Source organism: Furipterus horrens, unplaced genomic scaffold (assembly GCF_987537825.1).
Source record: "Furipterus horrens unplaced genomic scaffold, mFurHor1.1.pri manual_scaffold_1, whole genome shotgun sequence".
Lineage (NCBI taxonomy): Eukaryota > Metazoa > Chordata > Mammalia > Chiroptera > Furipteridae > Furipterus > Furipterus horrens.
The window spans coordinates 157,938,791-157,965,794 of record NW_028327171.1 but is presented as its reverse complement, the minus strand read 5'-3'; the positions used below and the strand labels follow the sequence as shown (position 1 = coordinate 157,965,794).

At 40.4% G+C, this 27,004-nt stretch overlaps 1 protein-coding gene across 1 annotated transcript in view; it reads left to right on the top strand.

The window, feature by feature from the left end:
* Positions 1-20,666: 20,666 nt before the first annotated feature.
* Positions 20,667-27,004, top strand: part of DPP4 (dipeptidyl peptidase 4) — an 85,625-nt gene continuing 79,287 nt past the window's right edge. The window contains exons 1-2 of the mRNA XM_090280333.1: positions 20,667-20,826; positions 21,343-21,430. Coding sequence (XP_090136459.1) covers positions 20,821-20,826; positions 21,343-21,430 — 94 coding nt within the window. The 5' untranslated portion in view covers positions 20,667-20,820. The remainder of the gene's footprint in view (positions 20,827-21,342; positions 21,431-27,004) is intronic.

The following is a 27,004-nucleotide window of genomic DNA, read 5'->3' as shown; positions in this document are numbered from 1 at the left end:
TCCAGAAAATAAAACTACACGGAAACCCAACATATGAAGTTATAAACCAGCGGTGCCATTTGGGCAGGTAAGAGTTAAAGAGGACAGCGCTGTTTGCGGTCGCACCTGGGACAGCGGCGGCCAAAAATCCCGGCGGCAGTCAAGCCCCTGGCAGTGCGCGACCCCAGCGATGGGGAGAGCGGCCACTGCATCGCCTTGAACGGTGAGGCCCAGGGGGGCGGGAGGACGGATCCCGGTCTCCTAGCTGAATAACTGTGTGAATCCATCTTGGACCCCCGCCCCCAAAGAAAGCACCACAGGGCTGCGAAATAGGTCGCGGACAAGCAGGCGCCGGTCGCTAATTTGTGACGTGTACACAGGCACTGCCCCCGACAGCCAGCCCAAGAAAACAAAACGCATCTGTCAAAATGAGGCAGACAACTATAGAAATCCCGGTGACACAACTCACCAGGCAACAGATAGAGAACCTGACAGATGAACAGATAAGAAACCTGTCAGAGGCTCAGTTCTGGGCCATTGTTATCAGGTGGCTTACAGAATTCACAAAAGAGCAGGAAAAAGATAAGAAAGAAGCGAAAAACATTCATAACGAAAGGAACAAAACCACATACGAGACAGATGGTGAGGAAAAAAAATCCAGAGTTCATTTCAACAAACTGGAATATGGAGAAGGAACAAGCAGTCAACCAATGCAGCGAGAGGAAATGGGAAGCAACAATGAGAGGATCAGAAACCTCTGGGACAGCTATAAAAGGCCCAACATAAGAATCATTGGTTTGCCAGAGAGTGAGGAAGATGAACTAGAACTTGAAAAATTGAGTGAAAATATAATAAAGGAGAACTTCCCAGACTTGGGGAAGGGAATAGACCTGCAGGTCCAGGAAGCAAGGAGAGTTCCCAAGAGACTGGACCCAGGGAGAACCACTCCAAGACACATTATAATCAAAATGTCAAAAATTAAAGATAAAGAGAGAATCTTAAAAGCAGCAAGAGAGAAGAAAAGAATTATGTACAAAGGGGTCCCAATTAGACTATCAGCTGACTTCTCAAGGGAGACCCTACAAGCAAGAAGGGACTGGCAAGAAATATTCAAAGTAATGAAAATCCAAAACCTACAACCACGAATACTCTATCCAGCGAAATTGTCATTCAGAATAGAAGGACAGAGAAAGTGTTTCCAGGACAAAATAAAACTGAAAGAGTTCATTAGATCCAAACCACTGTTATATGAGATGTTAAAGGGACTGGTTTAAAAAACAGAAGCTAGGGAGATGAAACAAAGGCAAACTAAACAGGCAACGAGAGTGGAAAAGGAACTGTGGGTACGGGCAGCATATTGGGGGGAGGTCAACAGGGAGGGGGAGTGGGGAGAGGGAGGGAGATGATATAGGAATTGGGGATCATGGTAGGAGGGAATGGAATAGACGGAGAGAGGTTGGGAGGAACTGTATGCACAACTAATGGACATAATCTAAAAGGGGGGGACAACTGGAGGGAGGGGGGCCACCGGGTGGAGGGGAGCAGAGGGAAGGGAAATTGGCACAAATGTAATATTTTAATCAATAAAACACATTAAAAAAAATCAATCTTCTAATCAAATTCACAATCCATCATTCAGTTTCTTCTGATGCCTTTTTCAGTTTATCTGCCAACATATTAATGCTAATACACTGGTGAGTGTGGCATAGTCTTACTATAAAGAGACAAAAAAATCTAATGAAATTCTCTGAAGTAGTCACTTGAGCACTGAGCCTTTTTCTGGGCCCCATAGAAGTCCAAGTTAATGTGTAAAAACTTGATAAACTCAATAATAGTGTCTTCATATGTATAAAACTCCCATTGAATGACAACCTGCCTGTGATTCCAAACATCTCTGAGTATTATTGTAGTCAAATGGCTGATGAATGTGAACACATCATGTAAATTATTAAAATAGTATGGCAGATAAAAGAAGATAAATAATGTTATAACAGCCTTTGGCTGGGAAAGAAAGAAGGAAAGAAAGAAAGAAAGAAAGAAAGAGAGAAAGAGAGAAAGAAAGAAAGAAAGAAAGAAAGAAAGAAAGAAAGAAAGAAAGAAAGAAAGAAAGAAAGAAAGAAAAAGAAAGAAAGAAAGAAAGAAAGGAGAAACCAATGAATGAGCCATGTTTACTGCTGAAACACCAGAATGGAGAAATCAGAGAATTACCTCTGATGTCTTTTTAAACATATCAGTTCTTCCATGGCTGCATCCTCACTTCTTATACAGTAGTCCCTCTCTATATCACGGTTCACTTATCACCGCCTCACTGTATCACTGGATTTTTAAAAATATTATATTTAATTATTTATCGTGGATTTTTCTCTATATGCAGGATTTTGCGGTACTGTATATGTATGTTGTTAAAGTTATGTAAGTTCAAGAGTGTAGAATATGTTTAAGAATGTAAGTAGTGTTTATAAAAGTGTGGAAAAAGTTAATAAGGGAGTGGGAAAGGTTAATAAGGGACTGGGAATGGTTTATAAGTGTGTGGGAAGGGTTTTTAAAGCCTTAAATATATATATAAATACTAAAATAAATATAAGGTTCCTACTTCATGGATTTTCACCTATCGCAGGGGGGTCTAGAACATAATACCCGCGGTAAGGGAGGGAACACTGTATAGAAGTAAACAAGGGCCATCTAAATGAGAACAAAAGCAAAGACAGTTTTTTCAGAGTTTAATATAACAAGGGTATCAGTCAGCATAACCTAGAATTTAGACCCAAAGAAAGGGAAGAGAGTGGGAGTGCTTCATAGTAAAAATAAGGCAGGCTTCAAGTATGCTCTGAGTGGAAATTATTGGTCTGAAAGAAGCAGGAGGCAGGCTAACTCTAACTGGAGCATCTTATGAGACTGGATTGGGAAGCATATTAACTTTTTTCTGGTTTACCCTGAACTGGAAGCAAGGGCAAAAAATAGAAAAGCTGGCTGTCATTGACCAAGTCAATGGTGGATGACTTTGAGGACTTATCATAACTTATGGCCCAACATTGGATTTTTTTTTTTTAACTCTTCATTTATTCATTTATTTATTGTTTCATTTACCAAATACACTTTGAATACCTGTCATGTAAAAAGAATTGTGTTAGGCTCTGGGAGTATAATAATGAGCAAAATTATTATGTTTCTTGTCTTAAAACCAACATTGGATTTTTGCAGCTTGAGTTTTAAAGCTGCTTACAAGGCATAACTTTGCCCTTTTGGGCTCCAAAACTACCCGAAGAGCAAGCATTCCCCTAGTGCTGATTGTACTGTTTGATAGATCATATGAGCAACACCCTCTGTACTGGAACTGGTCTAAAAAAAGCCTGAACCAAAACTAGGATGCTGATAAATGTTTAACCATATGTTATCCATTGTTCTTACCATTAAACGTTAAATTGCCCCCTCCAATCAGAAAATAATGATGTAAGTTTCTAACCTTATTTCCCTAGCAAATGTTTTCCTATTAAAAACCTTGTTCTCACCCTACGCCCTCCCTCCAACTTGGAACTTCTCTTTGATTCAATTGCTACATCCTTTGATTTGCAAATCATATATGAATTAAATGTTCTTTTAATTTATTTAAAAAATATTTTGAACAACTTGGTCAATTTGCTGTGACAGGCTGCTGTAAAGGTAGTGAGAATCTAATTGTCATATATGGTCTGGCCATTGTCTGTTTGCATATTCAATCTCTCAGCATTGAGATTTCAGGGGTTAGCTTTTGCAGAGTGAACACACTGTGCCTGTCATATGCTGGAACCAGTGCTCTAAATGAGTGATGATATTCTGCTGATCCTGAGTAATTGCCACATTTGTGTTGACAATCCTCAGTGCGGGCAAATATTACTCTTCTTATGTATAAAGCACAGATATAGAGAACAGTATATAGTACATAAACAGACATACAGTATATCTGTGGTATTAAACTTTCATTAGAGATTAGTATGATAAAAGTCTAAAATATAAGTGGGACAGTGGAGGAGATTACAGAATAAAGGAAAAAAGTGTTGAGAAATATGCTATAGACTCTGTATAATTGTAACAGTGGAAAATTGTAATGAGGAATTGTAACCCACCCCACCATTCTTTTGACATTGTTTTGTAAGTGACAGCTCTGACTAATATGTAGCTTGTAGCTGAACTGCATGTTTGTATAAGAATCCTAGGAACTAACTTCAAAAGATACAGACTCCGACCTTCAGGCATCTCAGCTCTGGGAGATTTGCTGACCTACATGAAGTCAAGATGGTGTGAAGCCACTATGATGCACACCAGACTATCACTTGGCTTTTCAGAGTGGACTGTGCTCATTTGTACATAGAGAACTTTTCAACCCTCTCCCTTGATGTCTTTGTTCTGTTCCCCTCTCCCTCCTTATAAAAACTTCTGCCTCCACTGAGATGTGGAGATGAACTCTGAGATACGAGTCCCCCATCTTTCCAGGAAATAGGCTTGGAGCTCTGAGTTCGCATTTTCTAGATGGTCAGCGTCTGAATTACCCACTTTTCTTTACATCAGCACCTGCCTTTCAAGTATTGGCTTTCATAGTGGCAGATAGCCAAATGGCAGGCATCCATTCAGTCACAGTTTTGGGCAACCTCTGATGGGACAACATGGACTCCGGTAAGGCCCAGAGGGCCCAGGCTGGAGTCCCAGCTGCTTGTGGCAAGGTGACCCCAAGGCAGGGATTGCAGGGATTTCCCAGCAGCTACCAAGAGTTATATATCTTAGGGACTGTCTCTACTCTCCCTTTCAAGACATCAGCCATCATTAAATATTTTGCCGGTAAAAAGAAAACAGGTCTCTTGGAAGTCAGTGGACTTCAATTTGGGGAGTTGACAAACTCCAAACTGGGTAAGTCCCTGCTATGCATGACCAGGAGCCTCTGTTTCACCACTTGGAGTCTTTGAACTGTTTGGGATTCTGTAGAAATCAATAGGCACTACTCAGGGAGAAGAAAAATCCCAGTTCCCCAATGTGGAAATTGGTTGGAATACTCGTTTAGTTTTGGTTTGGGTATTGTTTGCTTTTCTTGTTGCATATTGCTTTTTAATTGTCTGTTAGTTTTGTTTATCTATTCCTCCACAGGAAGGAAGGACATTTGGAGAAGGAAACCTCAAGAAGGAAAATGGAAACAAAATAAATAAATAAGAAAGAAAAGAAAAAGCATATAGATAGATGGTAAAGCGAAGTGATAATTTGAATGACAAATGAAAAAGTCTGTTTCTGTTTGAGAGCTCTCGTCTGTTTCTCTCATCTGTCTGTTTTTGTTACACTTGCTTTGCTTGCCTTCTTATCTTTAGGGGACTTGATTTAATCTTTGCTGTTTTGTATACACTGGGAATCCTCTGACTCCACTGTTTGGGCTTCATACCATTTGGACCTTGTCAGGGTCATTTGTGGTACTGGTTGCTGCAAAATAAGATTCTAAGGCTGATCCCAGTCCCTCCTTTTAAAGGACTTAGTTTGAGAGTACTTGTCTGTTAAAACTTTGTCTTTTGCTTTAGATTTTGTTTTCGTTTCTGTTCGGAAAGAAATGGCTCTCCCAGTCTTGATCTCCAATTGTTTCACCAAAAGTCTGATAAATGGGATAAAATCTCTAATGTGTAAGCTTTCATGTTGTTATATCATAAGGATTCTACTCAGAAAGGATTTAAATTGATAGTTCAAAGAGGAGGAAAGATTTCACTCCCCTCCCAGACTGTAAATCTCAGAAAGAAGAAAAAAAATGAGAAAATGAGTTTTAAACACTCTAAATCCCTTGTATTCCTGGAAACAAGCCTTAGCCTGATATCTCCCCAGCATCCTAAAAAGTCGTGAAGGACACCAGATAATGAAACAGCTCATGTTCGAGCACACTAAAGGAATTCAGTAATCACCAAGAATCCAAAGGGATGGTTTAAGTTAAATTGATGTCTTGTAAAGTTATTAATATAACATATATTTATTTTTTCCTGGGTTTATGAAAAATTTCATGTTATCACTATTATGTCTCTTAAAAATTGGTAAGTGCATTTGCCAATGGGGAAAAAAAATCCTATTTCTGTAAGTCATAAAATATGTTCATAAATATGCTCATCTAAAGAATGCTAATTACTTTTAGTTGTCACTAAAAATTGAAAATTCAGTTGGGAAAGAATATATGGTTTTGGTAATAAAAGGCATAAATTATGACAATACATTTTGAAGGAAATAGAATTGAAAATGGATGTTCTAAAGTTGGTTATTTCTGGATGAGTTAAAAGGGCAAATTAAAAGAAACTAGGGAAGTTTCAGAAAGATTGTCTAAGTTGAAGATGATTGTGTAAGTTGCAGAAGGTCTGTGTAAGTCACAAAGACTCTATCCAAGTTGAGGAAAGGTTGTGTAGTGGGAAGAAGCAAAAAAAGAAGAAATTGAGGAAGGGAAAAAAGGTGAAACAAGAATAAAGGAAAGGGACATACAGAAAGGAAGGACATTTGGAGACGGAAACTCAAGAAGGGAAATGGAAATGGAAAAATAAAGAAATAATAAAGAAAACGAAAGGCATATAGATAGATGGTAAGCAAAGTGATAATATGAATGACAAGTGATAAAGTCAAAAACTCCCTTTGATTTTCCAATACTGTTCCAACAGAAACCCCAGGTACCATTGACAGTGGGGGAAAATTAATTGTTTTCTCAGTCTGATGTACTTTTGTTTGTAATTCGGAGTGTCAATTGCATTATAATAAGATTATAACCTGTGATTTAAAGTTTTTTTGTTATCATTTAGAGGCAGGCATTGTTTTACTCTGATGCATCTGCAAAATGTTACATCTTCAGAAAGATCTATGGCCAGGACTCTTATTCCAAAATATAAGTTTCTGAGAATAAATTTTCACAATATACCTTTGAAATAGATTGGGATTTGTGGGCTATGGGGAATGACTGGATTTGTAAAGATGCTAGTGGGTAGTTGGGATAAACAAGAATTGATTTGTGGGGCTGAATGAACTGAGGGTGATTATTGTTCTTATGACTTTGTTCAAAATACTGTTGACCTAAAAAAAAAACACTTGTTGATTTTCGTAGAGCAATTTGGTAAATTGTAATAATATGAAGGATTCATATATTTCTCTCCATCTGATCCCTCCAGAATTTGTAAACTCTTATTTTCATGGCAATATGTTTATTTGCATGAATCTACCAGGAATCTGATTTTTTCCAGTTTCCAATTGTGGATTTATTAGACAAGTCTTTGACTGAAATGTCATGTCTGAGAAAAGCAGGCCTACACTCTAGATCAGTGGTTCTCAACCTTCCTAACGCTGTGACCCTTTAATATAGTTCCTCATGTTGTGGTGACCCCCAACCATGAAATTATTTTTGTTGCTACTTCATAACTGTAATTTTGCTACTGTTATGAATCATAATGTAAATATCTGGTATGCAGGATATATTTTCATTGTTACAAACTGAACATAATTAAAGCATAGTGATTAATCACAAAAACAATATGTAATTATATATGTGTTTTCTGATGGTCTTAAGCGACCTCTGTGAAAGGGTTGTTCGACCCTCAAAGGGGTTGTGACCCACAGGTTGAGAACCGCTGCTCTAGATGTTAACAAAACTCTTTAAGGAATAAAGGTTGACTTTGAAGCCAATAAAAGCTCCTTAGAGAAATGGCTGGTACCTTGCTCACTGACATGGTTCATGGCAGCCTTTCTAGGTAAGGAGAGAAGGTTGCTTTCCTGGAAGATGACAAGAAAGAACCTCAAGACATTTGGGATACCTTGAGGACTTGGGGAACTCAGCCATATTTGCAGGTATTGCAGGCAAAGCCTGATGGCAACTATGTGGTTTGGCTTATCCACCTGTGCGGGGCTAAAGTTAAACCTAGAAATTCCTTGTAACATTCCAGCAAAGAGGATTTTAAAAAGCCTATATAATTAATTGATATTACTGTTGTGTTTATACAAATAATCAGGACAACTTGAAACTGGATTTACTGCAATAAATAAATTGGTCTTGATTTGGCTCTTTTATAAAAATTAGAGTAATTTTAGAAGGAGAAAAACTGTGTTTCAATAGAATCTATAACATGTAATTGTGGAAATAAAACTAATTCAATTAATTATAAAATTTTATTTTTCACCTATGAACTAGACTGTATCCTGAATTTCTCTAGTTTTCTCAAATGTTTAGGTTACAAACATCTAATTTCCATAGAAATAGAAGAAAAATTGACAATGGGGATTTATAACAGTGGAAAATTGTAACAGGGAATTTTAACCCACCCCACCATTCTTTTGACATTTTTTCTGTAAGAGCTGACTCTGACTAATATGTGGCTTGTAGATAAACTGCATATTTGTATATAAAAATCCTAAGAACTAACGTCAAAAGATACAGACTCTAACCTTTAAGCAGTTGAACTCTGGGAGATTTGCTGACCTTCAAGTGTGGACCCAGGATAGAGTAAAGCCAGGATGACTAAACCAGGATGATGCATACTGGATCATCACTTGTCTTATTGGAATGGACTGTGCTAGTCTGCACACAAAGAAGTTTTCAACCCCCTTCTTTGATCTTTTTGTTCTGTTCCTCTCTCCCTTCTTATAAAAACCTCTGCCTCCACTGAGAGGTGGAGATGTGCTTTAAGATATGAATCTCCCACCATCCCAGGGAGATGGGCTTTGAGACATAAGTCCTCCATCTTCCAAATAGCTGGCATCTGAATAAATCATTTTCCTTTACATCAGCACCTGCCTCTTGAGTACTGGCTTTCACAGTAGCAGGCAGCTGGACCTTTGTTCAGTCAGATAACTACTTTGACCTAAAACTAAGCTGTTGAGTTGAATAATATCTGACCATCCCTCTTGGATTGCATTTGCCTTTTAGTGTCTAGAGCTTAAAACTTCTTTCACTCTTGGCAGATAACTCAGTTGGTTAGAGTGTTGCTTCTCTCTCTCTCTCTCTCTTTCTCTCTCTCTCTCTCTCAAATAAATAAGTAAAACTTTTTAAAAATTCTTCTCAGTTGGTTTAGTTTCTTTTGAAGTACTACAGCTACTATCCCTTCTTCTCTCAAAGCATGAAGAATATCATCATAATACCCATAGCAAAATCTCTTATATCACCAAGAAGATCCAATTTCCCATATAGTCATTCTTTCACATTCTATCTCTCTTTTATGAAGAGAAACTCAAGCAGCAGAAACCAGAAGCTAGATCAAAAAGTATACAATGAGAGAGGTTAGGTTGTATTCCACCATCTTGCCAAGAACAAGGAGAGTCCAAAGGAATAATTTTAAATTGTATGTTTACCCACTAAAATAAACTTTGAATTACTCTGGACTAAAAAAATAAATGACTATACACTTAAAAATGGTCATGATGTCAAATTTTGTTAATATTTAATCACAATTTTTACAAAGAAATAACGACACTTTTCACTCTCATTCAATATCAAGCATGAAGTATTTCCTTCTTATTTTTGTTACTCATAAAATATCACACAACAAAATCAGGAGACCTTCCTATATATGAGTTTTCAATTATGTGATCTAGCACTCAAAAGAGAGTAGGTGGTTCCTTCCATGGCAAATTAGATCTCTCCTTTCAGTTTAGCCATGCTCTACTGGTCTTTGCTATTCCTTTTCTCTACATTATAGCAACAACTTCCCAGCCGTGTCACTCAAACACTAATCCCAGGCTCATGCTCATACACAACCACCATCACATCTGCCACATGTTTAAAGCTTGGAAAACGCTAAGAAGGGGATGTCGTCATAGTTACACTTTGTGAGAATCTGGCTCTAAGGATCTTAAACACATTTTCTCATAATGTCATACAGTTATTTCTTAAGTCAAGGGCTAATATAAGCAAATTCTTTAAATTAAAAAAAAAAAAGAGAGAGAGAGAGAATTTCCAGAGGACATCAACAAAAGAAGAGCAAAAGTCTCCTCCTGTAGCTGGTGTCTGGTCTAACATGAAACAAAAGTCCTTTCTTAAGCACTGAATGTTCAAAGAACCCCTTATTTGTTATTATTGATAATTGGGGCAAGTTAAATACCCCAAACCACAGTTGGGAAACAGTTTTTATAATGCTATATGTTAACAATTATAAGTAGACATGATTTAAATTTTTTTACGACAAGAGAGGGACCTGCCCATTTAATTTTGTAGCATCGAGATTATTGACTCTTTTCTCATCTCTAGTTCTTCCCCTTCTCATCTATCCAGCATGTGCTGTTACCTGATTTTTACATCTAAAGTTTATGCCCGATTGGATTCCTTTCCCTGGAAAAAAAAAAAACTTTCAGTGATTCCTTAGAGCACTAAATATTGAATTTCAGACTAAAAAATATGTTCATGGCTGACATGTATTTCTCAAAACTCTCTAGAATACTCTATGTCTTGGTGAAACTAAACTAACAGATATTCCCTAAAGCTCCTCTGGCTTTCTCATTCAGCCTTTTTGTGTAATTATACCTTTGGCCTGAAATTTCTTCTTTCCATATACCTAAATCCACTGGATTTTTCAGCTAGCTAGCTAGCTAGCTATAATCTACATTTCTCTTGGTAGAAATAAATTTTGTTGTAAATTGGTTCTACCTAAAGGGCAAGCAGAAGTATCTTCTAAACTATACTTAGTAGGGAAAGCAGAAAGTTGAACAGACACAGATGGGATCAATGTTAAAGGAAAGAGTGAGTTTTTATCTGGATTCCAAAGAATGTGAGATTTAAGGTTTGGCCTTGGGTCAGCGGAAAGTCATTTCCACAGACAAGGCAGAGCTCCCTGATCAGGTGAAGGGCAAATGTCCACTGAGAATAAACAAACAAACAAACCAGCTTTACTTTATCTTCTGGAGCTGAGGTCAAGGAGTAAATTTCCACTTCCTCAACACTCCTTTGCCCCTTATGTCCCACTTTTTCCAGGCCTCTGGTTACAGTCCCCAAGAACACAGAGAAAGGTCTGATGTTACTTTTTCTTCATTTATCATTTCGTTTTCTTTATTCAGCCCACACTTGCTGACTATTGATGTGTTCCAGGCACAGTGTTAGCCACTATAGAGAGAAAGATGGAAAGAAAGATAAAAGAATAACTGGAGCATTTCCAATCTTTATGAAGGGAGAGTTTAACAAATAATATGCACTATAATGGTGTTGGGTTGCTTAACTGGTTATTTTTTATTCGGCTCTCCCATACATTTGTCACCCTTCTGTTCCCTGTCCAGCAATTTAGGAGACTGTTCCCTGCAGATAGCATCCTCTATTCAGATAAGATTAAGATTAATAAGGCTGTCTTGCCCTCTGCCTTTAGTTGAATTCAGTCAAGAAGAGGCACCAGCAAGGTGTGGACAAAAAATGGGGCCACATTCTAAACCTGACAAGCTCAGGGGAGGCCTGCATGGTAGCATTACAAACTCAGAGATCTAAAGTAACCACATAGGATGGTCTGAAATCAGAACTTCCTAACTAAAAACAAATCCTAGGCGGGTATCGTCCTTCACAAAGGTCAATCTTTAATTGAGCCTATCGTCTTTTTGCATCTAAAATAGCATATCGTTGCAATATCAAAGTAATCTTCTTTTTTCTAGACCCCTCAAAGCACAACCAAGGCACCAGAGCAGAGCCCACAAATCCCCTCATTGTTATTAATATCATGTTAATTGTTACCTGTTAGCTCCCACCTATGTAAAAGAAGTGTCTATCATTTTACATTTTATTCAGTCCCAGAGATTTCCTCACTTTGTTTTCTCCTGCTCCCCTAATCTACCACCAGTGAATATTGTCTAAGCTCTTTATGCTTTACTCTTTGATTCTGCTTATAAAAAAGTGGTAAAACTGACATTTTCCAGAGCATAATCTCAATCCCTTGAGATTTTGCTCCGTGGCAATTGTTGTCAATTTGATTCAAGTAAACTTAAAAATTCTTACAGGTTTGAATGTTTCTTACATTGACGAAGGCATTGAAGACAAAGAAGAGAAAGAGGTCCCCGTATTTATTCCTTCTGCTTTTTATCTGCTTTGTGCTTTATGCTTTTGGCTTTATCCCTCCAGGTCAACAGCTTGCTCTAGGGGACCCCACTTCCAAGCCACAGGCTGTTAATAGGGGCTCTTAACCACAAATAGCTGCAGGGATTACTCTGGTAATAAGAGTATTTGATCTGCCAAAGTGGTGGTTCATTTATCATGGGGTACTTAAGAAGGAAGTAGATGCCTGGCATTCTAAACTATGGTTTGCTTTAAACAACCAGAAAAATTCTAATGTCTGATGCAGAAATCTCTCTTAAGTTATCATAATATAAATTCATGGTCTCATCAAATTTCCAGACTGAAATCAGTTCATACAGCCAGAATGCCTTGTCTGTAACAGAGACCAGAGCTGCTGGAAGATGGAGCCTGCAGTGCTGCCACAGTACATACCGTACGTCCTCTTCCAAGTCTCCTCAGCAGCACATGTGACACACAGCTAAGTTTGACAATATCTTGTGAAGTGGAATGAGTCGTGACCTCCTGTGAGTTATTAAATACTAGCCTTAGATTTATATTGATGCTTATGGAGTTAAAATACCACTATTGTCCAGTGGTAAATTGGCTTCCTATTGCTGCTATAACAAATCATGACAAACTCAATGGCTTCAAACAACACAAATTTATTTTCTTAAAGTTCTGATGGTCAGGAGTCTGAAATGGATCCAACTGGACTTAAGACCAGGCATCATTAAGCTGCATTCCTTCTAGGGGCCCTGGGGAAGAATTCATTTCCTTGCTTTTTCCAGCTTCTAGAGTCTGTCTGCATTCCTTGGCTCATTTCTCTCCTGACCTATGGAGAGAGATTATGGCAAGAAAGACCAAGTGGAAGCCCCAGCACTATCCCTCCACAACTATATGGTGAACTCAAAGCAATACTACATTCCTGGGCGAGGGCAGAGATTAGTTATCACTATCTAAAAATCTGAAAAATGCAGGAGTGCTGGTTTCCCATCCCACACTAAATTAACTTGCCTGTTCAGTTTCTGCAAAGTAAAATGGATTGTGGAAAATGTTTATAGATCAACCTCAGCTGTCATTTCAGGTATGATAACTTTACTGGGTCAAATAATACAGTCCTAGTGTCTGGGGCTAGTAACTGATGAGCACTTTTTTCCCCTTGAGTTTAATTAATAAAGACCAACTAAAAAATTTCCCTTTACCTAGATGGGGCAATAGTTTATTTTACCATCTTACTTCAGCATAAGCCAACTCTCTTGCTCTCTGTTATAACATAGTCTACTGAAAACTTGACCATCTTGATATCCCATAGAACATCACATTAGTCCATTACATTGGTGAAATTATGCTAATTGGTTCTGGCATACAGTAGGTATCTAGTTCCTTAGCTACTTTAGTAAGATAAATGTGGCCACACTGTAGACGATAAAACTCATGAAGATTTCGAAAGTTTAAGGCATCCAGTGGTCTAAAGCATGTCAGGATATGCTCTCTCAAATAAAATTAAGTTACTGTATGTCCACGACAAAGGGGGACAATGTTTGCCAGAACTCTTTGAATTTTGGAGATACCGTACACCACAAATGGATGTGCTTCTCCAACTGATTTGCTCAGTAAACTATGGAATGGAGTCTGCAGCAAGAGAGAGCTCCCTAGGTCTAAGCTATAGTGCAAGCTGCCTTGACACTGGGATTTTAATGACCTAGCAGATACAATAGTTGCACAACAGCGGCAATCAGAGATACTATGTAGAGCCTTGAGCAAGCCCCAGAAGAAGAATCACAGAGAATATGCTTAAGGTTTTTAGAACAAAGCCATGCCATCTTTTTAACTCATTAGTTACCTATTGATGTACAATAAAATACCCCCAAACTTTGGGGGCTCATCTTGGAAAATGGCTACAACAACCAATAACTATTCACTGATGAATATTAGCTTCTCTTTCTTTTTATTTTTTTAAGTATATTTTATTGATTTGCTGTTACAGTTGTCCCAATTTTTCCCCCTTTGCCCCTCTTCATGCGATATCACCCTTACTTTAATCAACCCCTACCCCCTTACTCCATGTCCATGGGTGGTGCATGTAAGATTTTTGGCTTCACCCTTTCTCATACTATTCTTAACATCCCCTGTCTATTTTGTTCCTATCAAATATGTTTCTTAATCCCTGCACCTTTCCCCCTTTCTCCTCCTTCCCCCTTCCAGCTGACAACCCTCCAAATGATCCCCATACCTATGATTCTGTTCCTGTTCTGGTTGTTTGCTTAGTTTGTCTTTGTTTTTATTTTTTAAATTCAGTTGTTGATAATTGTGAGTTTATTGTCATTTTGTAACAGAACCCCTGGGTTGCTCTGATTGAAACAGAACCCACAGGCTGTTTAGTTAGGGGCCCGATTGCCTGCCGCCAGAATTATAACTATCCATACCAGAGTTTGGTGAAAAGAGAAAGAATTGTTTATTTGCACATAGTTCTGCCTCCCCCTCCTAGACCTGGCCAGTCTTAGAAAAGTCAGAAACACCATTTCCCTACTTCCTAGACACAGTTCAGCTTTACCAGTAGCTGCCAATCACTCAATTCTGATTGGGGAGATCCTTTCTGTGCTGTGGTGCCCTCCAGCTCTCAATGCAGAACTGCCTTGATTCTCAGCCTCCTTGTAAACTGCCTTCTTCCTGTAAACCGCATGGATCTCCTCTTCTTCTCAAAACCACATGGTGAGAGCTTCTTCTTTAAGCATCCTGGAGACCCTTTCTCCTCCAAGCCACATGGAGGGAGCCCACGAGAGCCAGGGCTAGAGCCCCAGAGAGCCAGAGAGTGAGCCCCAGAGCCCCAGCTCAAAATGTCTGCAGCTGCTTATCTCTCCCTCACTGCGTTCTCTCCCACAGTGGGTGTTGCAAACAGTTCTGACCATTCACAGAACCCTACATAGGCTCTGTAGGCTTCTTCCGTACCAGCCCACAGTCCAAGATCCCTCCAATCTTCCTGAGACTTGGAAGTAAAACAGATCTTGTGCAACAATGTTTCCAGCCACTAGCCCCAGGCATGCAAAGGCATCCTGAAAGCTGCTTCCTTTTTCCTATTTCCTAGCCACAAACTCTGGGGTTTGTTTTTGGACTCCCCTGTTTCTGTAACAATTTTACTGTTCATAGTTTTGATCTTCTTTTTCTTAAGTAAGTGCCTTTACATTTTCATATAACAATGGATTGGTGATGATGAACTTCTTTAGCTCTACCTTGTCTGGGAAGCACTTTATCTGCTCTTCCATTCTAAATGCTAGCTTTGCTGGATAGAGAATCTTGATTGTAGGTCCTTGCTTTTCATCATATAGAATACTCCTTGCCAGTTCCTTCTTGCCTGCAAAGTGTCTTTTGAGAAATCAGCTGAGAGTCTTATAGATGCCCCTTGGTAAGTAACTCTCTGTTTTTCTTTTGTTTCTTTTAAGATTCTATTTTTATCTTTAACCTTTGTCATTTTGATTATGATATGTCTTGGTGTGGTCTTCTTTGGGTCCATCATGTTTGAGTTTTTTGTGTTTCCTGGACTTGTATATTTATTTCCTTTGCCAAACTAGGAAAGTTTTCCTTCATTTTTTTCTGAGAATACAGAGTAAATAACTTTTCCATTTCTAGCTCTTCCTCTTCTCCTCTGGCTCTCCTATGATTCAGATGTCGGTATGTTTAAAGTTGTCTCAGAGGTTCCTACGCCTCTCCTCATTTTTTTCAATTCTTGTTTCTTCTTTCTGTTCTGGGTAAATGTTTATTTCTTCCTTTTGTTCCAAATCATTTGTTTGAATCCTGGCTTCCTTCCCATCACTGTTGGTTCCATATATATATATATATAATTTCACTTTGTATAACCTTCACTCCTTCCTTAATTTTGTGGCTGTACTCAGTCATTTCTCTGAGCATCCTAACAACCAGTGTTTTGAACTATGCCTCTCATAGGTTGGCTATCTCCCTTTCATTTAGTTCTTTTTCTGGGATTTTGTTCTGTTATTTCATTTGGGCCATAGTTCTTTGCCTCCTCAATTTGGCAGCCTCCCTGTGTTTGTTTCTATGTATTAGGTAGAGCTGCTTTGATTCCATGTCTTGGTAGTATGGCCTAATGTAGTAAGTTTCCTGTAGGGTCTAGTGACACAGTCTACCCTATCACTGCATCTGGGTACTTGAGGTGTGCTGCACCCTTTGTGTGGGTCAAGTACACTCTCTTCTTGTAGTTTAGCTTTGGTTGCTATTGGCAGATCGATGGGAGGGATTTACCCAGGCCAGTTAGCTGCAAGGACTGTCTATGACCACTGACAACCAACCTCCACCTTCAGTGAAGGATCAGCTGTGCAGGGGCAGGGTGGTGGTGTTCTGACATGGTCCACTGGGTGCACTGGCCCTGGGCTTTCCTAGGTGGTACAGGCCAAGGTCAGCCCCCACCTGTGTTTTGCCTGGGGCACCCTGCCTAAGCTATAAAGCAATCTGAGATGATTGTTACTTGTGCTGGGCTTGGCAATTTGCAGGCAAAGCCAAGCTGTGAATCCAGGCTATCTGCTGGTAGTACTGGACCTGGATCTCACTGATGCCAGTTCTCACTTGTTTGATAGGATTTAGGAAGTAGTGAAGCATGAGCCAAGACCAGCCATTCATATGGGAAAGCAGCTTGGGTGGGCCTATAAGGTGGGTAGGGCAGAGTCTCTGGGGATCCACAGGGCAGATTAAACAGTATTAGCTAGGTTGATTGAGTCTCAGATATGGTACCAGTTTGTGGGCTCTGAGCTGGGGGTGGGGTGGGGTGGGGCTCAGTAAAGGGGCAATGACCTCTGCTTGCATTGATGTCAGACACTTCAGTTTCTTCCTCTATACCACTGGTGTCTTTCAAGCTGCTACCCTGGTGCTGGAGTTCAGAGGGAGTAAATTTGAGTTTGTGCATGGGCTCTTTAAGAAAAACTGCTTTGGGTTCCAGCAATTTCTTCCACTGACTCAGTCCCCACTGGTTTTTGCAGCCAGAAGTTGTGGGGACTTATCTTCCTGGCACTGAAACCTTGGGCTTGGGGGCCTGGTGTTGGGTTGGGATTTTTTGCTCCTGAGATATCCCTCCCAAATTTTTATCCACCACACATGGGTGAGAAACCAGCCTGTTCTGTGTCTGTGCTTCTCCTACCCATCTTGATGGATGTGGTTTCTTTAATTCCATAGCTGTCACACTTCCATTCAACTCAATTTCTGATGATTCTGGCTGATGGTTGTTCTATATTTTAGTTTTAATTTTGATGTGGTTGTGTAAAGAGGAAAGATGTATCTGCCTGTGCTGCCATCTTGACTAGATCCTCCTTTCTTTTTATTTTTGTGTGCTTCTTTTTCCTCTGCCTTGCCCATGCCTCCAGTGCCTCTTCCTCAGTATTAATTGTTTTATGTTTTAAATTTTTTATTGAAGCATAGTTGTACAATATTATATCAGTTTCAGTTATACAACATAATGATTCAACATTTATACACCTGGTGATTTGATCACCACATTAAGTTTATTACAATATTATTGACTATATTCCCTGTGCTGTACATTACATCTCCATGGCTTATTTATTTTATAACTGGAAGTTTATTCACCTTCACCTTTTATCACCCTTCCCCAACCCCCTCAGCTCCTCTCTACAAGATCTTGGTAGGGACTGAAAGCATGATCATGGAACCCCAATTATAACCATTTTCTGGGGCTACTGTAACAAAGTACCACCAACTGGGTGGCTCAAACAACAGAAATTTATTATCTCCCAGTCTGGAGACTGGGAGTCCAGAATCAAGGGGCTGACAAGGTTGGTTCCTTCTGAGGCCTGTGAGGGAAGAATATGTCCTAAGCATCTCTCTTTGGCTTGTTGATGACTTCCTTCTCCCTGTGTCTCTTCACACATCATCTTCTCTCTTTCTGTACCTGTGTCCAAATTTCCCCTTTTTACAAAGACACTGGTCATATTGGATTAGATAGACCCCACCTTAATAACTTCTTTTTAACCTTATTATTTCTGCAAAAACCTAATCTTTAAAGGTAAGTTTCTAAAATACTGAGGATTAGGATTCCAACTTATCTTTTCTGGAGGGGATACTATTCAACCCGTAACACCAAGTAACTACATACAAGTGATTGTTACCTGATCCATCAAATGATAGTTGGGCATATTCAGCAGCGTCCCACTCATAAGTGAAAATGTTATCTATATGATATAGGAGAATAGCCCAAGTGTTCCAGAGGCACAAGAAGTTAACACAAGCCCTGATGGATATGGTTCAGTTGGCTGGGCATTGACCCACAGAGCAAAAGGTTGCCAGTTTGATTCCTTGATAGGGCATATGGCTGAGTTGGGGCATGTATGAGAGACAATCAAACGATGTTTCTCTCTCACATCAATGTTTCTCTCCTTCTCTTTCTTCCTCCCTTCCCCCACCTCTAAAAAAATTTAAATAAATAAAAAATATATTTTTTAAAGTCTGTATGAGTATAGAATTTGGACTTTGTGCTATTCTCTTCAATTGTTTCAGTGTTTCTCTCAACACACACCCATAGTTTCAGGAAGAGGGCTGTATAACCAAGCAACAAAAGAGGGAAAAAAGTGGGCCTTATGCAAAATAAGTTGGTACCAGTCATCGAATGGATGGCTGCTACATCACAGCCCCTCTCAGTGATGCCCAGAAATACAGAAAGAGAAATCTTCTTAACAGACAGAACTTTGAGTAGTACATGTGTTTTTCCATTTTGCATGGAGAGATGATCTAACATAAGATTATACTGACACATAAGTAAGTCGTGGCTAATGTGTTGGCCAGCTGTTTCCTAAAGACTAAAAAACAAACAAACAGGATTGAAAGAGGGGTGGAAAAAGAGGGGTGGCAAAGAGGGGTGAAGAAGGTATGTGAAAGAATTTTTTTGAAGGGAACCCCAAGTCTACGGATGTCCCCAACCTCTCCTCTGCCTCCCCAGAGCTTGCTGGATGTACAGTGGTGTAGGCATGGAGGTGAAGTAAGCATAGCTTCAGATGTATGGATGTCCCTCCCCAAAGCTAATGTGACCTGCAGCTTCCTTCCTCCATTGTTGAGTGTACAAGCTGGTGAGAACAGAGGCCAACACTGAGTCCCCAATGTGGCACTGGTCCCTGGAGTCCTTGTTAGACAGCCTCTTGTGACAGCTCCAGCAACACTCCTGACTCACGTTGGCCAGCAGTTGGAAGAGAGAGGGGGAGACTGATTTGAAGGAGACTTGTAAAGGCAGAATTGGTGAGGAATTGGTGGTCATGTGAATGTAGAGAATAGAGAAGAAAACCTGAAGTGACTAAAGTTTTCAGTTTTTGTGAGCGGTAAATGAGGATACTTTTAATGGAGACAGAGGTGATCAAAGAAGGGTGGGTAGAGGGTGATAGAGAAGGTAGAGTGTTGTTTGAGCCTCCCAAGGTGGGTGTGGGTAGGTATATGCACTTATCATAAGCAACTAATGGTCAAGAGGGGAAAAGGTCCCTGAGTGCAAAAGCAAAGTCTGGAATGGAGATGAAGACTGGAAATGTGAATCTTCATAATTATGTTTTAATGTTCTATAGGACTTCGCATTTTTAATATTTTACCCCTAACTGTGGACAGAGAGGCTTTACTTTTCAGCTGCACTGAAGAGTAGTATTTATCCTCAAGAGAGGAAGTAAGCGAAGAGGAGCCCTAAAGGCAAATACGTACCTGTATGTTTTATACTGAAAGTGCCAAGTGCACGGTCCTCGTTTGTCTTGTTCCACTTCTCTACTTTGCCTTCTAAATGAGAGTTTGGTACTTGTAGCCACTCAAGTACTAGTAGAATGAATGGAATAAATGGGAGAATGTGGAGATGAATGGATGAGTGGAAAAACCGACAGGGCATAATGGGGAGCAGGGGAAGGTCAAGCCACACCCGTTTTCTCTTCCAAATCTTCTTTGCAAGACTGAACTATGAGAGGCCATGTATAGCAGTGGTTAAGAACATGGCTCTGAATTCATGCTCCACGACATCCTAGCTGCGGGAAGTGGCCAAGTGACTTAACCTCTTTGTGCCTAGGCTTCCTTCCTGTAAAATAAACACAGTAAATTTTTAGAGTAACGCCTGGGGTGGGGGAAGGGCAGCAAATTCCACACAAGTGTTAGTATTATTATTGTTGGCATCTGAATGAGAAGGTAAGCCTGCAGGACAAGCTGGAAATTCCCTGTTGAGGGTGAATTCAGATACTTAGTCTCTAGGTTTCATTCACATGTGAACAATCACCTTTTCTTTTTCTTTGCCTTCTAGAAGCTTTAAACACCCTACCACTCCCCAACATACCATTCACTGGCAAGAGACAGAGACCTGGATTTTAGTCCCAGCTGCCAGCAGTGAGAGCTGTGTGAGTTTGCGGAGCCCTCTCTGGACCCGGCTCCTTTGCCTGCCCACCCGACGTTACAGGAGCCGAGCTCTAAGGCTCCTTTTTCATAAAACAGACCACGATCCCAGCGGCGGTGGCCTCGGACTCCACATCGGATGCTGGGCGCCAGCTTAGCTCCCCGATCTGGGGTCTCACAACAGCTCCCGCGAGTTCCCGGAGTCCTGCACCCTGCGCGCTCTGGCTGCCGCCCCGCGCCCCGCGCCCCGCACAGCCAGGGGAGGTGTCTCTCGGGCGCCCCCCGGCAGGGATGCCAGTGTCCGGGGCCGGTGCGCCTTCTCTCGCAGCCTGCCCCGCGGTCCTTTATACGTGGTGGGTCGAACTGCCGCTAATGTTTAACTCGGGGCCGAAACTTGGGAGCGGCAGAGCTGAACGCTCATCTGGGCGGCTAGCCTGACTTGCCCGCCCGCCCCGCGCCGGACGCTCAGTTCCGACGAGACGCCAAAGATGAAGGTGAGTGAGGAGCGCGCCTCCTGCTTCCCCAGCCCCAGGGCCGAGCTGTAGGTGCCTCTTCACCAAACTCTCCCCAAATTGTCCCCCAAACCCCTCGAAACTGAACCAGGGTCTGTCATTAGGCGGAAGTTCCAGGACCACCCTCTGACAGGTGAAGCGAGGTCCCAGAGCTCTCGCTTGGCTCTTGGACCTGCGAGGTTTCTGCTAGATCCAGGAACGGAGGCTGGGACGACCCGGAGAACCTCCCATAGAACGCACGCTGGAACCCTCGCTTGGCTTCTGACGTGCAGGCGTAGAGAAGCAAAAGAAGCGCTCGGAAGCCAGAAGTTCAAGGGCCACCGCTCTTATTCCCTTTGACTGGCTCCCTCCCAACCCCCGCAATCCACCGTGCCCCTCTTCCAATGCGCGCCCACAGGCAAATTCCGCTGCCACGGGTGCAGCCCAGGCCCCGACCCTCTTACCCAGACTGGGGCCAGAGGGCTTCCTCTAATTAGGCATTATCTAACCGGCTTGCAGACACAATGGAAGGTGCTCCTGGGACTGCTGGGGATTGCTGCGCTCGTCACCGTCATCACCGTGCCCGCGGTCCTGCTGAGCAAAAGCAGTAAGTTTGAAATACTTGAAAGAAATATGCCCATTGAAGACCTAGATCTGGTTCTGTTTTACCACACTGAGGAGAACGAGGGGTTCTGCTGGGGGCTGAGACCGGTGCGACAGGTTGTAGCTGAGGCTTCCCAGGCGTTGCTACTGCTTTTAGGGCAGCAGCTAGATTCACTTCGCAGGGTCCCCAGTGCTGAGGCTGTGAGAGCCTCGCAGCCGCCACGTTTTAGTTATAACCAATAGATACTTCCTGAATTTAGGGGGAAGCCTTAGGATGTTTTTGCATTAAATTTAAATTACATTTTTAAAGTGCTTATGGTTGTGATCTTCAAAGGAAAAGAGGCGGTGTTTATAAAGATCCGGAATGTCCTGGGGGCTTGGGAGAAATAAGAAAGTGAACCCCAAAATGTCGCAGTTTTGAGAAAAGACAGTAGGGCCTCCAGGTCATTTCTCTTCAGGAATGATGGAAATCCATCAGAGTTGGGAGGCAGGAAATAAGTTATTTAACTAAATAAACTTAATTTAACTAAATAAATAGTTAAATAACTATTTCACAACTTATAGAAGGTATAAAAGTAAGTATTGCAAAGTTAAATCATAAAGCTGGTGTACATACTACATGATAATATTCAGAGGGGGGCTGGAATTAGTGATGTTTGGTGGATTCTTTCATTTAAAGCCTCCTTCACTTATTATAGCTTGGCCAGCTGTTCCAGTTTAGCCCTAGCTCTTCACATAAAACATCCTATAATGGAATACACACTATTGGATACTAACAAGTGAGAATTGGGTCTCCTCTGGCCCGACTCTCCTCTTAAATATTTACTTTCATTTCAGTGTTACACATTCTAAGCCTCTGACTGAAGCATCTACTCTAAATGGTGTAGTCAACCAGGAAATGAGTAGATAGTACTTATAGATGAAAGGTGTCTTGTCTAGATTTCAAGATGACAGTTCAGAATCAGTTTCTAGAGCTATCAAAAACCATGTTTGCCTGGCAATTTCAGGGTCAGGGCAAAGGTGCCAAAGGTTAAATGTCCTAGGGTATTGACCTATTGAGAATGACTTTAGTTACTTAAAGCAATGGTTACTAACATTTTAGACTGTTAAATGGCAGGTGTCAGTCCACTTACATTTGATGCTTTGTTGTGAGTTGTTGAAATATAACTCTTTTCATAAAGTGATACTTTGTATATTTAAATAACCACACATACAAAGCCAAAAGATGGGCCATCCATATACTGTGCTAGTTGCTGCAAAGACAAAGGTTAAATCTTATAAATATAAAGATCTTTGACCTCAAGAAGTTTATAGCAGTTTAGTGGGAAACAGATATGCAAGCAAATCAAAATAGGTAACAAGAGTAGCTGTTTTTCTCCAAAACATCAATGAGGCACTGGAAGGATGAGTAAAAACTGTAATTATCAGAACTTTCCTTAAAGGATAGAACACTGCGCTCTGATAGGCCACTGAACTGGGCAGTGAAATGGCCTAGGGGTGTGGGTCACACAGCTACTTTCATGGGGCTTGGTCACATAAACTACATGTTTTTGTTTGTTTGTTTATTTTTAATTCTTGCCTAAGGAAACATTTTAGGTTTTTTTTTTTTTTTTTTAAGAGAGAGAGAGTTAGGAAAGGAGTGGGGTGGTGGTGGAGGCATCCATCTGAAAGAGGAACATAGATTGGTTGCTGCCTGTACACATCCTGACCTGAAGCCAAACCTGCAATTTATGTATATGCCCTGACCAGGAATTGAACCCATGACCTTTTGGTGCATGAGACAGCACTCCAACCAATCAAGCAACACTGGCCAGTGATACATGAGTTTTGTTTTGTTGAGTGACTCATGAAGCCTGGGGAGAGGCTGTCTTATATTTCCCTCAAAGAGCACTTAGTCTTTTCTCCAAATGAAACTTGAACAAATATTTCAAAAGGATCCTCTCTGATGAGGACTTCGCGAGAGATTCATGCATCTCCACCTATGATTGTAACTCCATAAGGTAATTTAGAGAAGCTTGAGCAAATTTACTTGCGGTTAGAAGAATTACTTCTGGGAAATTGTGGGAAAGATGCTCACAAGAGGCTCCTTTTATGGGGAGGCTCAAATTATTAATATTAAGTTGTGGAGGTAAAGTTTCCCAGAAAAAAGTATTTGACTGCCTTGAGTGTCAACACAGAGACACGAATCACATTGTTTAATCTGGGATTATAAAAGGACTCAGCAAGAGGGGATGGTGGGCAGCAGGAAAAGGAGTACGAATTTGACCTGTAGGTGATGGAGAACTATGGGAGAATTCTGGGCACACCTGAACCATTGGGCATGACAGTAGGAAGGTGGGTTAAGTGGAGCAAGACTGGAAGGAAAGATTGAGAAGTGTCCCAGGAGACAGATAGTGCACACCAGAATATGGGAACTATATAGAACTACTCAGAAAAGTGAATGATTAGACTTTGGTCACTGGGAACATAGTAAGTAAGGGGAGTGTGGCTAAGGATGCCTCTTGGGCAACTGGGTGGAGATGTGGTTTCATTGTGTGCTTTATTTACACTACCACTTAAGTAATTTTTTCCTCTTATTTCTTAATTGGCATGTACAGTATGTATATTTGAGAAGAAAAAGGAAATCATCTTGTTTCAACTCCTGCCTTATCACAACATTTTCACTAAATAAGCCTTGCCATTCCTGGGCTGTGCCACTGTAAGGGGCAGCATTCTTTACAAACAATCCAGAGTTATTACCAAAGACATGTCCTTTATATAATCAACTTAGGTTTAAAATCAAACAAATACTTGGAAGTAAGAGATGAGAGAGGAAATATAAATGGAAAGGAAAAGGAAAAGAAAAGGATGAGGGGGGGAAGAAAATGAAAGCAAAATAAATTAATAAGTGAGCAAACAAATAGAAAAGGATGAAAGAAAAATTTTGGTAGAAAAAACCAAAATGCTTGGTGTGTGGAAAGCAAAGAAATAAACATCCAAAAGTAAGTAGGAAGAAATGAGCAAACCCAAGTTTATCCCCTGAGAGGTCGGTTAAGAGAAGGCTAAATGTTTCCATGTGAAAGGATGACTTCAGCAGAACTAGACACACCCAGAACGTGGGAGGGGAATGAGAGGGAGGGAGATACCACTTAATACTACTGTCACTTTTTATTTTTTAGGATAAAAACTCCTTTATGTCAGGAATTATGCATTGAACTAAGCAAAATGAAAAGTTCACCTCCTTATTTATATATAATAAAGGATTGTATCTTCTTTTAAATTCCTCAAATATTCTACTAAAAAGTATATTACATATGTAAACATTCAGTTTCCCAGAGAATCAGCTGTAAAAGATATAAAAATACTTGATTCATTATGGAATTATAGAAATCCTATGATGGCTTAGTGGCAGTAGAACCAGTATTTGTGATGTCTTTAGTTCCCTCTTTAAATTATGTTATAAGCTGAGTTTTTAAAATATCTCTCAAATGGTTTTCTTATTGCATTTTTTTTTTACTTGTCAATGGTTTTATTATAGGCTAGAAACATATTTGTTCTTTCTTTTGCACCTGCTTTAGCAGTAACTTTCCTCAATACCTTTTTTTCAGTGCATAGGAAATTTGACTGCTCATTCAACCATCAGTAATAAAAGAAAAGCCAAGTGTGAGGGAGACAGGAATAATCAGAGAAAGAAAAGAAAACATCTATGAAGTTTGCCTGAGGAAGTCCAGGATCTATTCCAGGCTTAAAAGCACAGAAATAAGCCTGAATGAAAGCTTTGTATATTTCAGGGACAATTTCTAAACAGTGAGCTCTGTAAAAGCTTGCATTCAGTCCAGCTAGCTCAGTTAACTATTGTCAACCTTTGTCAAGTGCTCGTGAGGTCAGTGGGTTGGTCTTTTTCAGGTCAGCTATTTTGGCTTTTGGTTCCCTAGCCGTAATATGTGCCTTAGATTTTTTCTCTCTTAGATATCTTGCCTCTCAACACAAAAGGGATCAGAGAGAAAAAGGGAAGACTGTTTGCCCAACTGAATGGTTAGAGAAAGACAACGTAAAGGGACTGACTAGAGCCGGATCTGTATACTTGAAATTTTATGACTTAACAAAGTGCTGAGGCCTACAGAGAATGGGACTGTAAATGCATGCAGGACCACTTTACATGTGGAAAAGAAGGTATGCAAAGATGTAATAACAGCCAACATTGTTCATTCTGTGCCAGGTATGGGGCTGAGGGTTTCCAATATACTTCTCCTTTGATTCTTATGACAAACTTTTGGAAAAGTACTATTATCATCTCCATTTTTACACCCAATTTTCAGAAACTCTGAGAGGGTGCTTTAGTTATTTATTACTGCATAATGAATTACCCCCAAACTTAAAACAACACACATTATTGTTATGTCGCAGTTTCTGTGAGTCAGGAATTTGGCTGTGGCTTAGCTAGGTGGCTCTGGTTCAAGGTTTCTCATGAGGTGGCAGTCAAGGTGTCATCTGAAAGCTTGACCAGGGCTAGAATGTCCACTTCCAACTCTCTCTTATTGTTGTTAGCTAGAGGTCCCACCACATGGGCCTCTTGATGGGGTACCAGCACAGTTGGCTTTCCTTACAATGAAGGATCCAGGAGGGCAGCCAAGTAGGAAGCTGCAGCGCCTTTTATGACCTAGTCTCAGAAGTGTGACCGATGATATGTAACATCACTTTTGTTGTGTTCTGTTGGTCACACAAAGTCACCCTGACACAGCGTGATAGGGCATTAAACAAGGGCATGAATAATAGCAGTGGAGATCACTGGGGGCCCTCTTGGCGGCTGACTACCAAAAATGTTAAGGAACTTGCTCTAAGTTCTACAGAGTCAGGATGAGGCAATGTGATTCTAGAGCTGGTGTTCTTTAACTCAAATTATCATTAGCTCATGATCAAATTTAAAATTAATGAGCCCATATTAGCATAAATGTTACAACTTCCCATTCATAGACCTATCTTATAACTTCATGACTGCTAACCCATGGATGCTAAGTGTTCTGAGGAAAAGCACCTGCTATTGTGCCTCCTTTCCTATATAAAGCTGTAGACAGGCAACACCTTCCAGCCCGGGACTGACATCCCACACTTTTGACTGATCATATTTAGTGTTTTTAGTAGGTAGGTCCAGATTTACTACTTGCTTTGTTTTCAATGCATGTTATATTATTTTATTTGATCTTCATGGAACAGCCCATGTGAGAGAGAGGTATTGATATCTTAACTTTTTACACTGAAGAAATAAAAGTTTAGGGCTTTGTGAGTAAGTACTAGAACTTGGGAATCCAAGCCTTTTGACATCTGGCCTTTCCTGAGTCTGCTGGTTCTCATAAATAATTGTTTTTAAAAAATGCTTTGGTGAGAGTTTTTCTAAGTTAATGATAAATCACTGTTTTATGGCTTGATGCTAACCCTTTTATTATCATAAATGAGTATCTTGCAAATACTTTTACCTTTAGTTTTCACAGCTCCATTGTGACTTCCAATAGAGGGTGTGTCTCTCAACCTGAGAGTAAACTGAAACTGGAACTTCTGAGTTAGCTGTTTCATTTTTGCTAAGTACTGTATTTGAAGTTTT